Genomic DNA, 24362 nt, shown 5'->3' with positions numbered 1-24362 from the left:
ACTACTACTACTACTACTACTACTACTACTACTACTACTACTACTACTACTACTATCATTATAAGCACTACTGTTACTATTATTATAACCACTGTTACTACTAAGATTATAACCACTACTAATACTATTACCATTACTACTTCTACTACTATTATTATTATAACCACTATTACTACTACTTCTATTATTATAGCCACTACTACTACTACTACTACTTCTACTACTACTACTACTACTACTATGATATCCTCAAATACTATAACCACTTTTACTACTACTACAACAACAACAACTGCTATTACCACTATTGTTATTATAACCACAACTACTTCTATTGTTATAACCACTATTACTACTATAATTATAAACACTATTACTATTACTACTAATATTATTGTTGTTATTATAACCATTATTACCACTATTTTTATTATCTTAACCACTACTACACTAGACAAAACCAAAGTCATGATTTTCTGGAGTGGACGAGTGTGAGCAGATGACACAAACTTCTACTACTTTACCAATACTGCTAAATCTACTACTACTAATACTACTACTTCTACTACTTCTACTGCTACTGCAACTAGTAATTCTACTGAAAAACTATTAATACTACTACTATCATCATTACTCCTGCTGCAATTACTACTACACCTTTAAATCTGTGTAGAAAATGTTCATTTGTTAAAAGAAAGCGGCGTTCTTCTTCGTTGGACGTGTTCACTTTCACGTCACGTCTTCGGTCTAATTCAGGACTGGACGCTCATGTTACCGCCTGCTTTTGAGTTCAGGGGTGGCAGGGGGGGTGTGCGCGGAGGGGGAGGGGGCTTCAGCGGTGGGGAGGCGGGGGTTGAACACTGTGGGAGGGGTCAGCGCCGAGCTCATAGAAAGAACTTTGGGGGCGGAGAGTCTCACATAAGCTTGCAGCAGCCCAAGTCAAGAGGGGCAGGAATGAGGGGCAGGACTGGTCAGTTTGTCCCGTTTGGCTGAGGAGGATGGACCGCTTTCAAGGGGGGGCTTTCTGTGGATCCAACTTGGCACAAAAAACTGGACAGAACTCTTTCTAAACCTGGGAGAGAGCGAGACTCAGACGCCTGAGGACCAGAGACTTGCCCCGGCAGGAGTGAAAAAGAGTCTGAGAAAGTGAGACAGGAAGAGGGTAAATGGGGGGAGGAGAGGTGAGGGCACAGATTTAACGGTGTGTTTCCACAGGGGTTTGTTGCGAAAGCTGGCGGGACAGTAGCCTAGCGGGGCAGGGGCAGGGGCAGAGAGGGGGAGAAAGAGAGGGGGCAAACAGGAGGTGAGGAGGGGGAACACAGGGGAGGCATGGTGGGACAGCTCAGATCTCTGTTTTCTTTGATTCTGACGCTCTTCCTCCTGCTGAGCCTTCTCACCACACTCATCTGGTACACGTACAACGACAGGTAAATACTACTACTACTACATGTACTGCAACTGTTAGTACTGTCACTGCTTCTGCTGTATACACAGTTACAACTCCTGCTGCTGCTATTCCACCATTGCATTTCCTTCAGTTCAATTCAAGTAAACCAAAAATACCCACTCTGAATACTTTTTGAGTATTCGTGTACAGTTACTCTTTCATTGGGTGGTGTTCAGAATACTAGTTACTTTATAGGCTTCGAACTGCACGGACTTTGTGAGAAATGTGGAAAATGTCGCAATGTTTCCTTCTCTAATTTGCGATAAAGGTTTTCTTGTGTTATACATACAGGTATTTAGTATTCTCTAACATTTTCTTTCCAACACTGCATTTAATACTACTCCTACTCCTACTCCTACTCCTACTACTACTAATACTGCTACCCAAGTCTATTATCGATACATTAAACTACTTCTGCTACTGTGTATACTGTAAGGTTTGCATATTTTTAGATGATATTTTAGTTGTTTTAAAAATGCAACTCAGTCTCAATATTTTAATTTTGCCTATTTCCAATGCCGCGATATTTAAATTTTTCCATTTATCTCTCACCTCTAATTCATGTGCTTACTATTTCTACTGCTACTACTGGCGACCATTACATGTAATACTGCTATTAATGGGGTCAGCTCTGTAAAAATACCCACTCTGAATACTTTTTTTTGAGTAAATATTCGTGTACAGTTACTCTTTCATTGGGTTTCATAGGTGTTGGTCAAATGGTCAAAGTTTAGTGCCTCCGTCTATGTATGTGGCGGTTAAAAGATTAGGAGGATTAGGGCCCGGTTTTGAGATTCTGGTGAAGGTTAGTGCCAGGATGAGGGCTGGGTTTGAGGATTTACTTTCAGAAATGTATTTTCATTGAGACAAAACAAGGCTGTGGGAACATGGAGCCCTTGAAAATGTAAAAAATCTGTCCGAATCGTGGGAACATGGAGCCATGGAAACATAAACACACTGCTACTGGTACTAATACTCCAAATTCTACTCCAAATACACTTACTATACCAGTGTCATGGATAATATACTGTTATTGCCACATTTTCCATTATTTACTTATTTTACAACTAATACCACCCTTAAAAGTATTACTGACAGTACTAAAACTACTACTTCAACTTCTACTGAAACTGTTCTTCAGTATATAGTGAGCGTACTATATATTATTTTGTAAATGTAAATGCTTTATGGTTTCACTGTGGTTTTATCTGTTAGAATTACAGATTTGTTTTGGTCTTTTTTTTACTGTGATACTGATATTTAATTTTAGCTTTATACTTTTGATAACTCTCTTTCTTTTGCTGCTCGACTGCGTGTCTGTAACGGAAAACATTTTCCCTTGAGGAAAAAGTGATAGTGCTCCAACTACTACTAATACTACAAGGTACAACGCCGTTTGGAGGAAGGATACTGTAGTTTGTTTCATCTGATTTTGAATTTGAATTGCTGATGAATTTAAGACTGTCAATTTTTAACCCTGAAAAATACATGCTTTATTCTAAATTCTAAACATGCTTTATTCTAAATTCTTTATGTGAAATTCGCACTGAAAAATTTCACGGCAAAGATCCAAGACACCGAAATTCACTCACTTCAATCTAAACTCACTGCGAATTTCAAACGGTTGAATTTGAGGGCCTCAAAATTCTCTGCATTGAATATTTAACAAATTTGTCTTTCTGAAAACGGAGAAAAGCAATATTCAGCGGCTGAAATTCTTGCACACTTTTTCAGTGTAATTATTTTTTGTCAGCAATTAAAATTCTAAATTATCTTCCATATAGCCACTATCACTATAATATCTATACTTTTACTACTACTACTTCTACTACTACTACTACTACTACTACTACTAGCCCCCTTCAACTGCTACTCCTGAAGTTACAGTGGTGCCCGAGGACTGATGTTTTGTGTTTTGGGTGTAAGTAAAAGCAGTGTTGTTGTTACTGTTAGATGACACTGATATGTGACTGTGGGAACAGACCGTGACATGTTTTCACACGTGTATTTTATACTTATACTACTGTACATGTTTTCAAAGTTTATGTGAGTAATACTGGAATAAACAGAACATCAGTTGAAAAAAAAAATTTCAAATTACAATGTGTCTTTGGGTGAAAATGACACTGAAATTCATTCATTTATTTATTTTACATGTTATAAGCAATTCTACAGTTTGAAGTCAATATGAAATAACACACAGCCTTTTAAAATGTAAAGTTAATGTAAATATTTGAAGCACAACAGCATAAAAAAAATGCACCAGCCAAAAAATGCATAATAGAGAAGAAAGAAATATAAGTCGCATTTTTGGGGGAAATTTATTTGATCAAATCCAAGACCAAGAACAGACATTTCATCTTGAAATGCAATTTAAAATAATGACAGATTAGAGAACATGGTGAATAGGTGTACGTATGCTAACGCTAACACCTTCAGCTACATGAGGCACAGACAGAACTGTGGTAAGTGTCTGGTATGTTAATGTAACATATTAACAGTTATTCAGATAACTATAGCATAAAGAACATGCTAACAAGTTTACCAAAGCATCAGTTTTACCCCAAATCACTAAATCCATTGAATTCTTCTTCCTCTGTGTCACTTCTAAACAACTCCACAAACTCTGGAGGAAGTGCAGATTCTTCTTCTGCGTCGCTTAGAGCCTAGAGCGCCCTCTTGTGGCTGTCAGTGTGAAAATAATAGACAGATAGCATAAGTCACACCCGGGCCAAACAATCAAAAAATCTGCGACTTATAGTCCAAAAAATACTGTAAATTAATTATTATACGTTCACAATTTGTCACTTAAACACAACTTTATTTTTATTATTTTTTATAGGAGTGTGAGCTCGCCTTAAACCAGGACCGTAATTGGATCAGAAAAGAGTATTTTTCTCTTCACTTTTGCTGCTCTCGCTCTGGCTTCTTACCAGTGACAGTCAGAACTTCCATGGAAAATCACAAAACAAGTTCGAGCGTGAAAAAGTCAAACCAAATCTTTTAAGTTTCAAGAGCTACTGCTTTGTGATTAACTTTGAAGGTGAAATATGAAACCGCAGCAGGCTCGACCTCATGCCAGACAAGAGGCATTAAGAAGTGCATTAAGAGCCGTATTTTAAAAGCTGAGGCGTTGCTGTCTGCGGGGTTTCGGAGTGAGGAAACGTTTGCGCCATCGCCATAGAACTTAACAATTCAAAACTAAATGTTACAACTTTTGATTGGTGGAAAAGTGTTCAAACAAGAGCAGAAACGACAGTCAAAAATATGTGTTTGTTAAGAATTTACCAGAAAATATAAATAAAACTGTATTACTCATTCAGTCTTTGTTTTTGTGATTTTCCAATATTCAAGATGACTTTTGTTTTGTCCCGACAGAATTTTGTCTTGAACACACAGTCTAGACACAGAAGAAAATCACATTAAACTGATTGTGGTGCTTCTAAAACACATTTTTAAAACTTAATCTCATCACATTTCATGAAAAATGAACTGTCAAGGCTCGTGTGGAGTGTAAACCTCTTCCATGTCGCAATGGTGAAGTTAAACATTCCCACTGTGTAGTCAAACGCTCTGATCTTAGGTCAGGGGTGAGAACACAAGCTTCGTGTCTCAGATCAAGTGAACAGGGATGTCACAATCTGTTTCAGTTACGATTATTCATCCTTCACTTGCAAGAACCACAACCTCAGCTACGGTGCAACGTGTTTATCGACATACGACAAACAAGAACAACAGAAATGTACAGAAATGGATGCGGTTTTGGGGCTTCTGGCGATGAGGTCTGTTGGCTGGAGGGTCGGCGAGAGGGGCACGAAGTCACGAACGCCGATGTGTGTGACCCGGATGCTTAAACAGTGTAGCCTGCAGGAAGGAGCGTGAATGGGGTGTGGCCCTGCCCCCGAACTGAAGATGACAAACTTAATTTACTGACGCCAAACAACATCTGACATCTTTAGTGTTCCTTACCGATCATTACCAATGTCAAAGAGTTGCCTTTCCTCAAACGTTCTGAATTCAAAAGTAATGTAAATGTGACATAAACAAATAGATGAATTTGCTTCATTTTCATCAAGTTAATCTTACTTACTTACTTTACCAGCTTTGAGACATTGTTTTCCAAGATTTACACATGAATTTTGTCTTGTTTTTGTCTTTTTGAAGAGAAAGAGTGCTAATTATGTCTTTATATTTAGGTTGACTTTTTACAGATTTAATTGAAATAACTTTAATTGTCGTGCATTTGTTTATCATATTATCTAAATTTCGATAAATCGCTTAGGCACCATTCATTTTTGCCAGTTCTAAGATTATGCCGTGGCCTGAATGATCTGCAACTGTCGACGAACCGAACCACCTCGGTATTTCCCTGGCGAGCGACTAGTTTGTTCATTTCGTGAAGTTTACTCGCGCTGCTAAATCTCTGATGCGCCTGATGCAAAAACGGCGCGGCAGATAACGGAAACACATTTCAAAGTGACAAAGGTCTAGACGGTTTTGTGGTCGCTCATTCTTCAAAGCAAAACTTGTAGTCCAATACACAATCTTTAGTGCTCTGTTACGTTCTGAAAGCCAACCGCCATAAAGCACCAAAGAAGAAGAAGTAACGGTGGTAGAAGTGGAAGTATCACAGTCAGTGTTCGTTTTCGTCAACCGTGATATTTTCTCCGACTGAAACGGAATAAAAAGTCATCATAAATGGCATCGACTAAACTAAAAATATGACTAAACGCAACTATTTTTGTCAACTTAAGTACTAATATTTTTGTCAAGTCATAAAAACTAAACATAAATGAAAGTGCAGACCAGATCCAGAGTCTCAAACCAGAACAGAAACAAACCTGACGTCCAAGAAACGCGTCTGATACACTTTATCATTGTTAAAATTATCTAAATATTTTCTTGATCTATTACGGAGTTGGCCGATTAAATGTGTGTGACTTTATGTGAATTTGTGTCGACTAAAACTAAAAAGATTTGATTAAACCGTGACCAAAACTGAACATAATTCCAGTCCAAAAACTAAAAAGACTCAAACAAAATTACATGTTTTTGCCAAAATGAACAATGTATAGTATGATGTAGAAAAGTAGATTCTGTGGCTTCAGTAGTAGCTTTGTGAAATACAATGTTCTTTACGGGTCATTGCGAGTTTGGATTTGTGGTCTTATTTGTACCCCTGTATGCGCGCTACGTGAGTCACCATTTACTGCACAAATATGATGTGATATCTCGACTGAACGCCCACTTTTTGTCTGGAAAATACGGTAAATACGTACGGAACAGTCTGAGTTCAGTATCTTCTTCTTCTTTGGTGTTTTATGGCGGTTGGCGGACTTTAGACTTGTTGTTGTTGTTATTGTCGTTGTTGTTGTGTTGCTTTTAATGGCGGTTAACAGGAAAAGGCGTTTTTTACACTATATTGTAAAAAAAGAAAAAGAAAGACAGAGTGAGAAAAAGGAGATGAAGCCAGAGAAGGATCGAGAAACAAAGAGAGAAACTGTAGTTGTTGTTTTTGTGTTGCTTTTAATGAAAAGGTGCATTTACCGCCACATACTGTAGTTGTACGTCTTCAAAGTATGTGTTTTACTCTATATCGTCATGGATCCATCATATTATCGTATACCGTTTTTTTGTTTTTGTTTTGTTTTTAAAGGCAAAAGGGAGACAGAGAACTTTAGAACGTCTTATTCTTCAGACTTTATTCTTTAGACTTCTACAGTGAGCGTGTTAAACTAAACCCACAATAGGTGACTTTATAATCGTGTGCACAGTAAATGAATGTAGGTTGAAGTTATGCAACACAAAAATGGCTGATAGCTTTTGAAATACGTTTTCCAAGCGTTGCCCGCACGACTGAGGTTTGAAAAAAGAAAATCCATGGGAAATATTGTGAATTTGTGGGAATAACCGGGGAATTGGCGCATGCGGAGGTAGTTTTGCTCATAAAGGAACGACGATTTGAAGCATAACGATCCCAAACGTGCGCAAATAAACGTCGTAGCCATAGCAACGGGACCAAAGCAGTTTGTCATTGTCATATTTTTGAGGACTTTCTTGATTGATTTCTCTGGTGACACGTCGAACATAACAAAAGCGTCACAGAGCCGAGTTAAATTGTGACTGTAAAGGAGGAGGAGGATTAATGTTGAATAATGATAATAATGTTTTGTGGATTAATGGGACGTCATTGGTGGAATATATGACCAGAAAACATGTTTAATTGTTCAAATGAGTAAGAAATTGTAAGAAATTATCAAAACTATTACGAATTATGAAATTTTCGACCATGTTTTGCTCTTGTGTTTCATTTTATCCACATAACTTCTCTCAGTAAACAACGTTAAGCCTTAATTCAATGTTATACTAAAGGTGCACAGTGTAACTTTTTTGTCACCTGCTCGTCTCCGTGGATACGCTACTGCTTTGCCTGGAATGTTTCGCAGTATGGCAATAAACTTCCTGTAACAGCAGCCGAGTCCGGTGGTGGAAAGCACGAAAGTTAAAGTAAAAGTACTAGTTATTTAACATTTTTACAACTTTTTTACATTTACTTTTTAACATTTGAGAGCCATAATCGGAATGTTTTTTTTTTTTTTTAGCACGTTTATGATGAGGTTCTACCAAAAGGTTTTGAGTTCAAACAAAAACCAGACACATAAAATTCACAAATTCAACTCTGTATCAAAATTACTTCATTAAACGCTTTACGAGTGGCAAAATCTGTGTGAAATACTTTTTTTCCCCAACCATAAAAGTACATTTTCAAACAGTAACTTCAATACTTTTACTTACGTAGAATTTGTTTTGCTACTTTTACTTATACGCCAGCATTTTTCTGTTGCTGTATCTGTACTTTTTTACAACTTCTTCCCTTCTTACCGTATTTTCTGGACTATAAGTCGCACCTTTTTTATATATATTTACACATTCATATTTATACTTATAAACTTATACTTGTACTCTGGAGCGACTTATATGTGATATTATTTGTTATTTTCACACGCATCCGCATTTCATACTCCAGTGCGACTTCTCTATTGTGTATTTTTTGGCTGGTGCGACTTATAGTCCGGAAAATACGGTAATCACAATAAAAAGAAAGTCACGTTTTTCAAGACATTTTTGAGAACCCCCGTCACAAAATTGGTGATTTGCAACACTGGGAAACAGTTGCATCTTTTACATTTTTTACATCTTGTCATCAGCACCTCTTTATCATTTTACTTCTTACAACTTCTCTTTTTAACTGTAGACCACCTCCAGATACATTGCATTTGCGTTGCCTTAATTGAATCCGTGATTGTGCGATTTGCCCGAGGCCGTCTCCACCGCCGGCTCTTTTCCTGCGCACAAAGCGGCCGGCGTGTTCTGCGCGTCTGCTTCCCAGTGAGTGAGTGCGTAATGAAATAAACATCGAGCTGAATGTCTGGTGCCGCTCTGTCAGATAACATTTTCCCCTCGGCTCAGATGTAAACAATGGGCGGGTCGTGCAGCAGGAACAGGATCCAGGCCCGTGTAATGAGATTATCGCTTTATCTGACCTCTCTCTCTTATCTGACCTCTCTCTCTCTCTTTCTCTCTCTTATCTGACCTCTCTCTCTCTCTTTCTCTCTCTTATCTGACCTCTCTCTCTCTCTTTCTCTCTCTTATCTGACCTCTCTCTCTCTCTTTCTCTCTCTTATCTGACCTCTCTCTCTCTCTTTCTCTCTCTTATCTGACCTCTCTCTCTCTTTCTCTCTCTTATCTGACCTCTCTCTCTCTCTTTCTCTCTCTTATCTGACCTCTCTCTCTCTCTCTCTTACAGTAAAATCGACCCGCGGAGACCCTCCTCACACAGGAACAGCGCCACCTACACCGACAACTGTAGCGGCTGCAGGTACGCTAGCTTTTAAGGAGACTGTACTGCACACATGAAGGCGCCACAAACGCTCCAGAAACAAGGACAGATGGCCTCTTTCGGGCTGGGCAATTCGGGGGGAAATAATGCAATTAGATTAGCAATTTATGTATTTTAATTCAAACAAATTGCGTGTAGTTGATGTCTATTACTGGTATTATTTGATTTACACTCTCGTTTTGCTCTATGTTTATGTGCATATAAAATTGGAAAAAAAGTAATCAAAATAAAATAAATAAAATAAATAAAATAAATAAAATAAATAAAATTAATAAAATTAATAAAATTAATAAAATTAATAAAATTAATAAAATTAATAAAATAAACAAAAAACATGCATTAAATAAATAACATGCATTAAATGAATAACGTGCATTAAATTAATAACATGCATTAAATAAATAGCATTAATTAATTAATATCATCAATTAAATACATTAAATAAATTAAATATCCAGCACATTTTATAAACAAGACTGTTCCAAAAGGGCTGCACATGGTTGATTTAAGAAAACAAGACCGCTATTGTGTAAAATAGCACAACTAATGTACTAAAAACAACACCATAAATAATAATAAAATCATGAATAACCGTAAAATACGTAAAACAATAAAAATAAGGGAGGATCAGTGTTAAAAGTCAGAGAATAAAAGCGGGTATTAAGAGACCCGCTTAAAACAAAGAGGGTTTTAGGGCCGACCGCAAAGAAAGCCTTGTCCTGCTTTGCCAATTGTAGTTTAAAAACACATGGAAAAACATGTGCAAAAAGCTTGAGCATTTCTTTCATCTGATTTAGATTTTTCTACGTCAATGTCAGCTTTATTTCTATGGCACATTTACAACACCAGCTGTCCAAAGTGCTTCACGTCCACACTTCATGGTCAAAACAAAACACACAGATAAATACAAACGTAAATGCAAACACAGCGGATTAAAGATACAGTTAGCTTGTGTTAAAAGCCAATGCAGAGAAATGTGTCTTAAGAGCAGATTTAAAAGACATGGACTGATATAAGCTTAGTCAGGTACAAACATCAAAATCTTAAAATCATACGTGAATGTGACGAGAAGCCAGCCAATTTCTGATGAATTTCTCAAAAAAAAAGTAGCTTGAATTGTTTTTATTCAAAATTTCAGCTGCACAATATACGTTTTGATCATTTTTATTTTACTCAGTTTAAAATTCAAAAATGAAAAATTCAGTTCATAGATTTTTAAGCTGTCAAATTCAACATCTTAAAGGCATTATGAACGATTTTCGCCTATTTGAGAACTCAGTGCGGACTGATACAACACACACGTGCGTTTGTTTATTAGAGCGACGGATCACATCGCATCTCTCGTCTCCCGTAGATTTCCGTCTTCTTCTGAGTCAGCTCGAACAGTCTTTTCTCAGTCTTCATTTTGTCCCATACACTGAGGGAACTATATTATGACACGCGGAAACGTGCTGCTCTCATGGGGACGAGCAGACGAGGCTGCAGGTGAGCGGTAGGTGCGTTTTATGATTGATACGTGGCAGGACTAATCGACAGTCCACGCCATGAAGGAATAAGACTCAGATTTGGGCCAAAAAAATCGTCCATTACGCCTTTAAATTGTGTGAAATTCGCACTGAAACATTTCACGGCAAAGAGCCAAGATGCCGACATTCACACACTTGAAAAAAAACACTTGAACAATCGTATAATTAATACAAACAGTAAACATCATAAAAGGCAGAAACCTGAAAATTGTATTGTGCAAGATTTTTATTGAGTGCAAAATCAAGCTAAAAATCATGCAGGAACAATGTTTTCTCAAGCAAAACACACCCAAAGGAGCCATTAGTTTTACAATTTAATTCCTTTTGATTCATCTTGTTAAAGCAGCAGAAAACACCTGATTTATTTGAGGTTAACAGCGCCCAGAATTTTCATCGCTGCATTTTCGTAAAATAAATAAACTGAACTGATCATTTCTGCTCTCAAACTGAATGAATTACGACCGCGATTATCTGTTACAGCTTAAAAATGTGCACAATACTTTTACTTGAATACAGTCGGCCGTCTTGGCAAGCTTATTATCAAGTGACTTTAATTGATTTGTGTGTCTTTCACAGGGAAATTATCTCCAAAGTGGTGAAAAGTTATTCTCAGACCTGGGCAAAGCAAGACGACAACTTCAATAAATTCAGGTACAACATACATTCTGTGCTATTTCCAGACACTTCTCTTTCCTTTATGAAAATGGAAGCAGAAGTGGAAACATTGCGTAATTTTGTTTTTAAATTTAAGAACAAGGAAGAAGACGCAAAAGGAGCTTATGATTTGACACATTATGAGTGTAAAGCTGCCTGACCTCATCTGAGACCAGTAGAGGCTCGAATAAAAGCGAATAATTTTGAATTGATATAGAAATAAAGACAGAGCAGGACTATTCTAGCCTCCCAGTTTAATTGCAAAAGGAATTGTGCTGCCGCTGCACAAATAGCCTGTTGTGTCATTCGGTCCAAACTGCCTAGTCGCAGCTCTTGGCTTGGAGCCCCTCGAAGCACCGCTCATTATGTGCGTAATAGGAAAAAGAAGAAAAGCATTAGCCTCATACAGACAAAGTTACATATTGTATTTCAATTTTGTGTGTATCTATAATAATTCAGGTTGAGGTACGCACTTATTTTCGTAATACTTATATTTCTAGTTGTAAATAATGTTCATAATATTCAGAGGCAACCCCTGAATTGAATTGAATTGAATTGAGGTGTTCTTGGTTTTACTTCAGAATATTAGTTTCAAATGTTACTCTCAGATCAGAGCTGAGGTAAACATGACCCAATGCACTATTTATAAACCTTCAAACACTGAAATTCTATGATTTAGTCGAGCTAAACACACTGAAAACAATCCTCTGTCAAACTCATTACAGAACAGCTTTAAAATCACAGATGGACAATACAAACTTAGAGGAACAGAGAGAGATTTCGATCAAATACTATGACATTTCTGCTGATGGGGCAGATCTCTGGAGCAGTTGCACAGATTTCCCGCTTGTATTATTTCGGTGACGTATTCCGTATGTCAAGTCTCATTGTTTTTGGAATAATGTCCAGAAATAGTACCTGTCACTAAAAGCTAAGCATCACAGGCAAACCTTGTTGTGGTGTGCAGAAATCAGCTGGGTTCCAGGTGTAATGGTTTTCACAAGGCCATCGTCACACAGACCAACACTCCGGTGGGAACGAAACTTGTTTACGACGGAGAGAAGAAGAAAAGCCTTCAGGTCAACCAGGACATCTTCAACACTTTCCTAAAGGTATGCAAATATAACGGAGGTGAGCGACTCTGGAGACACGCCACCCACAGTGCCTTGCAAAACTGCTGGGGTGGTAGGAGTATAGTAAGCTGTCGTAGTACTAGTCGTTGTCAAAGTACTAGTCGTAGTGAAGTGGATGAAGGTGTCACGGTTAGTTATTTTCAATCGCTTTGGCACATTTTCTCATAAATGTTGCAGAGCGTGCGCACATTTTGAAAAACTGTTCACAATATAGTGTTAAAGTGCGACTAGTTTGTGTATTTATACCTGTCGTACATATAAATTATAGTTTTACACCAATTGAGCGGGTATTTGTTGAGAAAATGACAGGAAGTGACATCACACAAGGGACACTCGTTCCATTCAAAGTTTAATTTGCACCAAAAACTACTTTTTTGACTCTCTAAACATCAATTCAACGAAATAAAGCTGTTCTCATATATTTTTATTTGTCAAATAAAAAAAATTGTGACTTCCTCATGGTAATTTCCTCATGTGACGTCATCGATTACAAACAGGAAGTGATTTATAAACCTAAAAAATGTGCTATTCATTTTTGAGCAAAATTCGAAATATATTTATCTTAACTGCGTTTTAGTTCAACGAGTCGTCCGACCTGCACAAAGAGGACACCTACAAACACAATCATCACATTTATTTCTACTTTTAAATCTAGCCATCATTACAATTTACGATGTGTTCTGTACCACACACGGCTCACGGTGGTTTGAGAGTGATCTGTGTCTGAATAGAAGATCATTGTGTCAGCATTATTCTTTTATTATTATATAGTTTTGACATGAGAGTAAAGGCTTGAAAATGGTCACACGTTGCGCCAATATGAAGAATCTGGCAGAAGTATCAGTGGCTGTGTGTTTTTGTGTTCTGTGGCACACTTGTCGAGGGTCTGACGGGGGAACGTTCTGTAACTCTGTCGTCCGATACACAAAACCACGTGCAGTTTATTTTTGGTAAGAGGATCAGACTTTTACTGAGAACTGGCGCTTGCGAGACCGCGTTGGTTTGTTTGTACAGGGCAACAATATCTAAAGGTACACGGAGCCAAATATTGCTTCACCGCGAAGACGACCTGGCCACTGGCATTTCACTGCTCTTGAAAATGTGTTTTTAAAGTGTCATATTTAAAGAGCAGAGTGAATACTTGCAAAACCCGATCCAAACAAGAACTGAAATCACCGTATTTTACGGATTATAAATCGCACCAGCCAAAAAATGCATAATAGAGAAGAAAAAAACATATATTAGTCGCACTGGAGTATAAGTCGCATTTGGAGAAATGTATTTGATAGAATCCAAGACCAAGAACAGATATTTATTCTTGAAATGCAATTTAAAATAATAACAGATTAGAGAACATTGTGAATATGTGTACGTATGCTAACGCTAACACCTTCAGCTACATGAGGCACAGACAGAACTGTGGTAAGTGTCTGGTATGTTAACGTAACATATTAACAGTTATTCAGATAACTATAGCATAAAGAACATGCTAACAAGTTTACCAAAGCATCAGTTTTACCCCGAATCACTAAATCCATTGAATTCTTCTTCCTCTGTGTCACTTCTAAACAACTCCACAAACTCCGGAGGTAGAGGAAGAGCAGATTCTTCTTCTGCGTCGCTTAGAGCCTAGAGCGCCTTCTTGTGGTTGTCAGTGTGAAAATAATGAACATGTGAAATGCGGTTACAGTGTGAAAATAACTAATATTATCACATAATAGTCACTCTGGAGTCGCAACCCGGCCAAAACTAAGAAAAAAGGTGCAACTTATAGTCTGGAAATTACAGTAGTGTCTGTCCAAAGCTTTTATTATCATTGTCAGTGAACGGAATTCTAAAGAGTGACTGTAATCTATACTGAGGCAAGAATTAAAAGAGGACAATCCAGGGTTAAACCAGGTCTAAACCAGGACTAAACTAAACTAAAAGAGGCCATCAAATCCTTTTAAGGAGCTAAACAGAAGCATGAATTAGGGCAAAGAGTCAGAAAAACCTTCAGGAAATGGTCAAAGCCATTTAACTCACAATGCTGACACGTGTTTTGCTATGCTTACGACTGCACAGTATATTTCCCGATCTAATATGTTTCTCTTTTTGTTTGTTTGGAGCGGGAAGTCAAACGCAGACAGGAAACTAGACCAAAAAATGATAAAAAACCCAGCTTCCTCAAAGTTATTCTCGACACCTTAAACCGACAGACTGTTGCTTTTAAGTGGGACGACATCAGTGTATAACTGTCAAACAGTTCTACATTGAAACTGTGAACATTGTCAATATCCATGAATATTTCCATCAGCCGATAAAGAAGCTTTGAAGGTGGAAAAGCGCAATATATAATATAAACACATAAATAATGTAATAATATTGATGATGATAATCCATCCATTTTATACCGCTTGTTCCCTTTCGGGGTCGCGGGTGACTGGAGCCTATCCCAGTGACTTCGGGCCGTAGGCGGGGTACACCCTGGACAGTGGCCAACTCGTCGCAGGGTTAACACAGAGACATAACAGACAGTTCACTCTCACATTCATTCACTAGGGCCAATTTAGAATCACCAATTTTGCCTAACACATGCATGTCTTTGGACAGTGGGAGGAGCCGGAGAGAACCCACGGTAACGCAGGGAGACATGCAGACTCCACCCATAGAGATCATGTGATGTTGGTCTGGTCCGGGAATCGAACCCACGATCTCCTTCTTGGGAGGCAAGAGCGCTAACCACCTTTGCCACCTTTGCACCCCTGATGATGATGATGATGATGATGATGATGATGATGATGATGATGATGATGATGATGATGATGATGATGATGATGATGATGATGATAATAATAATAATAATAATAATAATAATAATAATAATAATAATAATAATAATAATAATAATGATGATGATAACACTTCCTGGTTTAGTCCTGGTTTGAGCCCAGTTCAGCCCTGATGTAGACTTGGTTCTGTCTTGTTCTAGTCCTCCTGGTTTGAGCCCAGTTGAGCCCTGATGTAGACTTGGTTCTGTCCTGTTCTGGTCCTGGTCTGAGCCCAGTTCAGCCTCGATGTAGACTTGGTTCTGTCCTGTTCTGGTCCTGGTCTGAGCCCAGTTCAGCCTCGATGTAGACTTGGTTCTGTCCTGTTCTGGTCCTGGTTTGAGCCCAGTTCAGCCCTGATGTAGACTTGGTTCTGTCCTGTTCTGGTCCTGGTCTGAGCCCAGTTCAGCCTCGATGTAGACTTGGTTCTGTCCTGTTCTGGTCCTGGTCTGAGCCCAGTTCAGCCTCGATGTAGACTTGGTTCTGTCCTGTTCTGGTCCTGGTTTGAGCCCAGTTGAGCCCTGATGTAGACTTGGTTCTGTCCTGTTCTGGTCCTGGTCTGAGCCCAGTTCAGCCTCGATGTAGACTTGGTTCTGTCCTGTTCTGGTCCTGGTTTGAGCCCAGTTCAGCCTCGATGTAGACTTGGTTCTGTCCTGTTCTGGTCCTGGTTTGAGCCCAGTTCAGCCTCGATGTAGACTTGGTTCTGTCCTGTTCTGGTCCTGGTTTGAGCCCAGTTGAGCCCTGATGTAGACTTGGTTCTGTCCTGTTCTGGTCCTGGTCTGAGCCCAGTTCAGCCTCGATGTAGACTTGGTTCTGTCCTGTTCTGGTCCTGGTTTGAGCCCAGTTCAGCCTCGATGTAGACTTGGTTCTGTCCTGTTCTGGTCCTGGTTTGAGCCCAGTTGAGCCCTGATGTAGACTTGGTTCTGTCCTGTTCTGGTCCTGGTTTGAGCCCAGTTGAGCCCTGATGTAGACTTGGTTCTGTTCTGTTCTAGTCCTGCTCTAGGATCCCCCCTCGAGATATGACGTAGGGTTCTCAGCCAGCGCACTCACCGACTGTCGCATTGATTGGACGGTCAAACACAGAAGACAACATTACTTCATAAAAACGATGTCTAACCATTTCCTTAACCTGAGTTAAGTTCCTTCATTCAATCCTTCAGAGTGATTAGTCAGACATTTATTTGTGGTTTTAAATGACGTTTACATGGACTTTCCCTCCATTTCTCACATGGCGCCACTCCGTTGCACTCCGAGCAGATTGTTTCGGTGAAGCAGAAGTGATCTTTAAACCACAAACCCACACAGTCACGACACAAGCGACACGAGTTGCTTGGATCCACCAAAAACAGGCTCTTGGCCACTTGGTCATTTTCAAAGACGTTTTGCTCTTCTCTGTCATTAACAAATGTATTTAGAACGTGCACCGGTCGTAAAAATGTGTCCAAATGGTGTTCAAAGAGGGTCAAAAGAAGACACATGATGGTTATGGGCTTATTTTACTTTAATTTCATTCATTTATTTTCATTCATGCAGGAAATACAGTTATCAAGCCTGGTAGTAAAACAAATCTCCAAAATATTTATCGACGCCAACGAATGACTGAGAATCTACAATGACTTTCTGTTCAAATTAGATCAAAGTAACATGCCACACATTTTCCTCTATTGTTGTTGTTTCCAGGGTAACCCCTTTTCCAACAAAAGTCTTGACACATGTGCCGTGGTTGGCAATGGAGGGATTCTGTCCAATAGCAGCTGTGGAGATGCCATAGACTCCGCCCAGTTTGTCATCAGGTGAGCCCGTCTTGAAAACACAAAGGATCCATATTTAAAGGAGAAATAATGATGCAAAATTGACTTTTCATAGCTATTTTAAAACCTACCCCATAACCCCGCCCCCAGCTCTGCATTTATACTCCGAGTCATACATGTACAGTAAAAAACAAGTTATACAGCAGTCATTTATAAATAAAAACACGTAAAAGTCTGTTCTGCAGTTTTTAACAGTAATACTGGATCTATTTCTATACAAGCCATTCTATGTTGCAGTTTTTAATCAACAAAAATATGTAAAATGATGATCTTCGTACATTATTAGTACCAGAAAAAGCACATGTCGTCTTTAAAAAGCATAAAAGTCTGATTATTTTCTTCTTTCATTTTACAGATGTAACCTCCCTCCTTTAGAGAACGACTACAGGAAACATGTGGGTAATAAAACAGACATTGTGACAGCAAACCCCAGCATATTTATGGAGAAGTAAGTATTTGGTATTACAGTTATATCTGTATTTATGTTCGACATATTTCAAAGAGGATTTCCTGTTCAATCTTCTTACAAAGGTTCTTTGCAAATCCAATCCCATCTATTAGTTGTATTCGCTCAATAAGTCCTTTATTTGTTTTGTTTAAAGTAGCAAAAAGGAGTTTTTTGTTGATGCTGCATCACAATATATTATAATTCAGGAAGCGTTTGCAGTGAAAGATTCACCCTTATGGAACTCTTTGCAGTTTGATGTTAAGTCACAGTCAGAAATCAGACTTTTCTTCACAAAATTAAAAAAAAAACTGGTTTAGATAAATTCAACAATGTGGACACAAAACTTCCCTGTGGTGTAGAGTGGACAGACGTTCTTTTATCTATGTCTCTTACTTACCTTCTATTGTAGTGTTTTCTGTTTTTTCAAATACCTTCAAAAGCCTTACCAGGGACGGAGCTGCAAATTAACCTGTGGCCAGAAGCCTCATGTGTATAATTTACCTATTTGGTGGCAATGTTTAACTTTACCGTTGTCAAATAAATAAAACAAAAATAAAATCAACCTTGTAGAGTAGAAAAAACACAATATCAATTTAGCTCTGACCCTGTAACAACCAATAGTTTGAAACTTATTTTGAATAGTGCCTGTCATGACACCCAAAGTGCTTTACAATGCAGTATTCAGTCAAACCCCTCCGTTTACTACTAATCACTCACAATGGAGCAGACGCACAGACACATGCGCTCTTCTACTCTTCCTCCACCCTCCCTCCTATTGGGTGAGTCACATGTGAGTCACAGGTGGATTTAAATAATTCACAGTGTAAATTCTCAGTATAAACAAATTGGTCATAAAATTGATTGGCGATCAAGCCTCTAATGTCTTTACAGGATTACTCAATGGAAATACCACTCTAGGAAACAAATGATGAACAGAGGTATAACATGGTTAATGCTCATAATACATTACAATATGAACGCAGATAGTATTTGATTTGCTGCAGTTTAGTTCAATTACATTTCAGGAGCAATAGTGACATAGAGTTTGGTTAGCACAGTATAAAGGCTAAATCAACTCCTGTCTTGTTGCTTTCAGATACGGGGCACTGATGGGTCGCCGGCGCCCGTTCGTGGAGAGTTTAAATGTCTACGGACAGGCCATGCTGCTGATTCCCGCTTTCTCCTATGGCCACAACACGCCCCTGTCCATGCGGGCCTTTTACTCCATTGAGGACTTCGGGAGCCCCATCCGCCCCATTTTCTTCAACCCCGAGTACCTCCAAAGACTGGCTGCGTTCTGGCGTTCACAGGGCCTCAGAGCGGTGCGCCTCAGCACAGGGTTGATCATGGCTAGCTTAGCACTGGAAGTCTGTAACAGTGTGCACCTTTACGGATTTTGGCCCTTCAGCAATCACCCGTACGGATTTGGGGCGCTGACGAACCACTACTACGACAATAGACAGACGAAAAAGAAGTTTCACGCTATGCCGGCCGAGTTTGAGCTGCTGCTGAAGCTGCACAGTCAGGGGGTGCTCAAGCTTCACCTGGGACAGTGCCACACTCAGAACGCGCCTTTGACTGCCTGGAATGAAGCGATGCAGAAGAAGTAAAGCACGTCTGGATGAACACCAGTGGTTCTCAAGTACTGTAAAGTAATTATGTACATACAACATGGGTTAGATGGTAGTGATGGGCGATGACAGATACCAAGTAATACAAAGGCAAGTATTGCAATATCGATCCGATTCTGATACCAGTACGTTTTGTATTAAAATACATTGAAACTTCTCTTCTATATAGAGTTTTATCTTAACAAATAGAGGATATTATTTTTGCTCCACCTCAGATTAAACCGATTAAAAAATATATTATTATTATTTTATTTTTATGTTTTTTAATATGTAACAGCTCTAATAGCTTATACTGTTACCCACAATACAAAAGTCAAATTTTGAGTCCAGGACCATGTTTTGAGAACCACTGGCAAAGGCAGGAGATGGGTTCTATGTTGATGAAGCCACATTTGCACTAATACAAAATGTATTGTGTTAAAGATAAATGTTATGTTAATATAATATTTATTACTATGAATGTTGATGTTGATGCTATTAATGAGTTTCTTATCCGGTGCCTTGTGTTGTGACACACTCCTCCATTCATTTTGTAAGTAAAATACCTCTCGTGTCTTAGGTGCACCTGCACACTGAATGTGTTATGTGAGAATAAATGACTAACCCAATGAATTATGGGTAAATAAATCTTCTGTTCTAAAATAAAATATTTGTTTATTCTTTCAATTTGGAAAAAATTAAAACTAAAACGCACTTAATGTTAAACCATATGATTATTTGTCATGAATTGGGTCCACAATTTTGCCTTATCAAACTTTCAACAATGTCCTTGTGATTGAATAATAGTGAAAAAAGAATGATGTTGCATGTATAGACTAGGGTTGTCAAAAGTATTGAAAATCAAACAGCTGAATAAGAACAGGCATCGGGACTAAAAAAATCACATAAAAGGGAAAAATGTGACCTTTCCAAGCTTTATCAGAGTTGGTAAAAGACCACTGGGTTTGAATAGAAAAACATATACCGATAGTGTAGTATTTTGTTTACCATGATAGAGAAAAATACAAATCAGTATTTAGAATATTCCTTAGTATCGAAATCGAGTTTGAAATGTTACTATTGTGACCCAGTAAAAACATATCAGAAGTTATTAACCAATCTGCATCTGCCTTCAGGGGCTTCACTTATGAAAGTTCCTGTTAGAGATTCAGTTGTGATTGTGTTCTGAGAAGTCTATTAGCCCCCCCTACATGTAGTAATAAGTGATAACTGCAGCGGGGGTCAGTAAATGAGTAAATGTACGTAAGTAAATGTAACTTAAAGGCGCAATGGACGATTTTTCGGCGATTTGAGGACTCAGGCGGAAGTGCGCATGCGCACTCCCCCGTGCGGACTGATACAACACACACGTGCGTTTGTTTATTAGCGCAACGGAGCGCATCGCATCTCTCGTCTCCAGTAGATTTCTGTCCACTTCTGCGTCAGCTCGAACTGTCTTTCTCCTTCTTCATTTTGCCCCGTACACTGAGGGAACTATATTATGATAGATCCATGCGCTTTGGCACGCGGAAACGTGGGGACGAACCGCAGCTGAGCGGTAGGTGGGTTTTATGATTGATACGTGGCAGGACTAATGATTTATCCACGCCACGAGGAAATATGATGAAAAATTTGCTGAAAAAAATCGTCCATACCACCTTTAAGTACAGTAAAGTTTATTCACCTTGAGTTTAGCTGAGGAGAAAAGCAATAGATCCCAGAGAGGATTCACCATGGCAACAATAATCAAGAATACAACAGGATGTCATATTTTAATAATAACATCCTATATCCATTTCCCCTGGTCACCACTGCATGTCCTCTGCATGTCTCTATTCAAAATTAAGATTACACAGATATTATGAGTAGAATTAAGGGGAAAGGTGTTACTAAAGATTGATTTTAATATGAATGCCATATTGTAAAAAGTCCAGTGTCCATTTTACTCTTTAGTGTTATTAAACTATTGTAAGTAAAGGTAAATCAACCATTCCAAGTAAGTGAACATTATTGCACATTTTATGTTCAAAGTTACTAATGTTTAACAAATATCTTGGAAAGTTTGAGTAAGTTCTGTGATTTTATCAACTATTTGTGTTTTACAGTGTATGTCAGTGGTTCCCAACCTGGGGGTGTGGGGTCCCCAGTATCCCCAGGAACTAAACCAGGAACTAAACCAGGAACTAAACCATGAATTAAATCAGGCATTGATATTAAAAGGCCTCCAAAGCTTTAGGTGATTCTTACGGTGTTGAATTGCCAAAGTTTGTAAAGCAGAGTCTGAGTGTTTGGACCCAACACACTCGCTCTGCTGTTGCTATGATCTGACCTGCCACTGGTCTGTAAACTAGAACACCACATAGCAATAGTCTAAAGAGTCTGCGTGTGCATTAGACTATAGTCTACTGTGAGCTGCTGCACACATGCTCCTCGTGCTGCTGTGCGCTCTTGGCACGTGCCTCCTGCAGAGCACGGGCTGAGTCTTTTTATACTGGGGCACAGCTGATTTATACTGGGGCACATACTCCAGTAAAAGGCTCTGGTAGAGTCCCTGGCTAACTCCACACAGAAAGGCCCCAAACCACCTGGCGTTCTCATATCATTACCAGCAGAGGGCGACAGACATGAGCTATAATCATTTGCAATGTGCATGTTACCATGTGCCAGAAGGTGGCAGTAGTAGACCACTGCAAGAATAGTTTTGGCATCAAGCAACTTACAGGTCAGATCAGCAATACGGCCATGTGTTATTGTGGCAAAGGTGAATAAATTAAATTTGATGCTTTGGAACCACGTGTGCTTCAGCACAGCTTCAACCGGAAGTGGCTGTTCATTTTGATAACCGGCTTGTTAACATTACAATGCAAATTGCAATGACTGGTCTGACTAATTGCACACCTTTACCTCAAGCTGCACTGCGATCATCAAAACGATGACTCAGATTTCATGTTGTTAGATTAAGTTTATGGTCGATGGTGCAGGAGAGAGGCAGCCATGAAGCTGAAATGTTTATTAATTTTGTTGCTTGTAGTCTTTCTTTTGGTGCTCATATGCACTCTGCCACATGTGGTGAAAATGCATCACAGGTAAGTGGCTTAAACCTGGTGATTTGAACACAGCTTTTTTAAAACAAATAATTAATGCTACGGATTTGTTTGTTATTGACTTAAGAAATCAGCCCCACAGGTGTGTATCTTTAGGGCGGTGTTTCTTCAGTCAAAAAACCCCAAAAAACATCTGTGATCTGCAGCTCTTTTTATGAATCCAGAAGATAGTTAGTTTTATTTTGAGCTAAAGGAGAGAGATGATGCTTTAGTTCTTTAATATAATATTTAATGAGATTGCGATCAGGAATTCATTACTTCACTGGATTGTCTGTTTTAGTATCATGTTGAATTAACTATTTTGAGGAAACTTACCATCCGGTTTGACTGCATGAAACCACTTCTCAAAGCTCTCGTCTTCTGTGTGGAAATCATTGGTTCATCCATGTTATTCTGTTTGCATCTTGTTTTTATTGCATTTATATTGAAAAATAATGGAAAAGCATGTGAGGAAAGCAGCTTCGAAACTATAATCATCAAATGTATTGCGTAAATTAAGAAAGAGTTGTATAAAAGTGTTATTACAACTAGGGCTGCAGCTATCGATTATTTTAGTAATCGATTAATCTATACATTTTTTTCTTCCATTAATCGATTAATCGATAATCGAATCGGTTAATTTTTTTGTACATTCCGTAAACCATTTAAAAGCATATTAAATTGTTTTTTTTAAATAAATGTTATAGTTCATTGTAATAAACAAAAAGCCAATTGAGTTTCTGCCTAAAAAAAACACATTTTATTCTTAATTTCACATAAATCTGTCCCCACAACAGCAACATCTCTCTTCAGTCCAAAGTGTTCTGTTTGTATATAAAGAATATATAGAGAATATATATAAAGGGCTAATTAACTTGTCACCAGACTGTTTTTTTCACAGTTACAGTATGAATTAATTTGCGTTTCTGTCACATAACTTAAAATAAGACATTAGTTAGTACAACATTGTGTGTGGGACAGTGACGCTGGTGTTTGGAGCGGTGGCTCTACATTTTGTATTTTGTCACTTTACGGCGTTGGCTCCGTGTCATCGCGGACTTTCTGTTTCACATGAGATTATTATAACACGGTCGTGCTCCTCCGGCTGTTTCCATAGAAGTGTTGTTTCAAGGCGCCGCAGAGGAGCGTGTGGCATGTTTGAAACGTCCGAGTGTGACAGGGAAGCAGAGTGTGGAGCGCGAGTGTGGAGCGGGGGTCCGAGGTGAGGACCCGGAGGCTGGGGCGGGCGGCGCGCGGAACTAGTGGTGGTTGCTCGCGGCAGCTCGCGGCACCGTGCTCTTTTACACAACAAAACTCTTCTCGGTCGCATCTATAATTGATCCATGGGTCGCACTCGCGAGTTTAAAATACGCCGCTCTCTCTGTTTTGCTTCAGTTGCTTCAGGAAGAAGGTCCGTGGGGAACAAAAGCGCCACTAATCGTTCCATGCGCTCCGCGCGCCACAAATTCATGTGTTTTTAATAAAATATGTAAATTAAACGAAACATCGAAGCAATAAAATAGTAATCAAGAGCTTTTTTGTAATCAAATTATTTGATTAACTTGAATAATCGTTGCAGCCCTGATTACAACACTACTGTTACTACTGTACTGGTCTCTCCAAACGAGCTGTAAAACAGCTGCAGTTCATCCAGAACGCTGCTGCTCGGGTCCTGACTAGAACCAGGAAGTATGATCACATTAGTCCTGTTCTCAGGTCTCTACACTGGCTCCTGTGGCTCAGAGAAGAGACTTTAAAGCAGCTCTGCTTGTGTACAAGTCTCTCCATGGCCTAGCACCAAAGTACATCTCTGACATGTTAGTGCCATATGAACCATCTCGGACTCTGAGGACCTCAGGGACCGGCCTCCTGCTGGTGCCAGAGTCAGGACTAAACATGGACTGGCCTCCTGCTGGTGCCAGAGTCAGGACTAAACATGGACC

General features: G+C 38.9%; 1 protein-coding gene across 2 annotated transcripts; it reads left to right on the top strand.

The window, feature by feature from the left end:
- The first annotated feature begins 915 nt into the window (after positions 1-915).
- LOC140358212 (alpha-2,8-sialyltransferase 8F-like) lies at positions 916-20004 on the top strand. 2 transcript variants are annotated; one of them, XM_072442904.1, is made up of 8 exons: positions 916-1146; positions 1216-1427; positions 9255-9326; positions 11450-11524; positions 12495-12639; positions 17148-17260; positions 17634-17726; positions 18823-20004. In XM_072442904.1, the coding sequence occupies exons 2-8, from the start codon at positions 1330-1332 to the stop codon at positions 19334-19336; spliced, it is 1110 nt and encodes a 369-aa protein (XP_072299005.1). In that variant the 5' UTR covers positions 916-1146; positions 1216-1329; the 3' UTR covers positions 19337-20004. The 2 variants fall into 2 exon arrangements, with proteins under 2 accessions (XP_072299005.1, XP_072299004.1); XM_072442903.1 differs by having other exon boundaries at positions 916-1427.
- The last annotated feature ends 4358 nt before the right edge of the window (positions 20005-24362 follow it).

This window comes from Eucyclogobius newberryi, unplaced genomic scaffold, assembly GCF_026437365.1.
Source record: "Eucyclogobius newberryi isolate DKJ021-1_F unplaced genomic scaffold, fEucNew1.0.hap1 SCAF_13, whole genome shotgun sequence".
In the NCBI taxonomy this organism is placed as follows: Eukaryota; Metazoa; Chordata; class Actinopteri; order Gobiiformes; family Gobiidae; genus Eucyclogobius; species Eucyclogobius newberryi.
Note: the sequence above shows the minus strand (reverse complement) of the source record. Positions and strands in the feature narration are given on the sequence as shown.

Excerpts from the sequence above, each read along its gene's own strand:
- LOC140358212 (XM_072442904.1), top strand. The coding sequence starts at position 1,330 with ATGGTGGGACAGCTCAGATCTCTGTTTTCTTTGATTCTGACGCTCTTC. Across the intron at positions 1,428-9,254 it reads TGGTACACGTACAACGACAG|TAAAATCGACCCGCGGAGAC; the intron begins GTAAATACTACT and ends TCTCTCTTACAG. Across the intron at positions 17,261-17,633 it reads TCCGCCCAGTTTGTCATCAG|ATGTAACCTCCCTCCTTTAG; the intron begins GTGAGCCCGTCT and ends TTCATTTTACAG.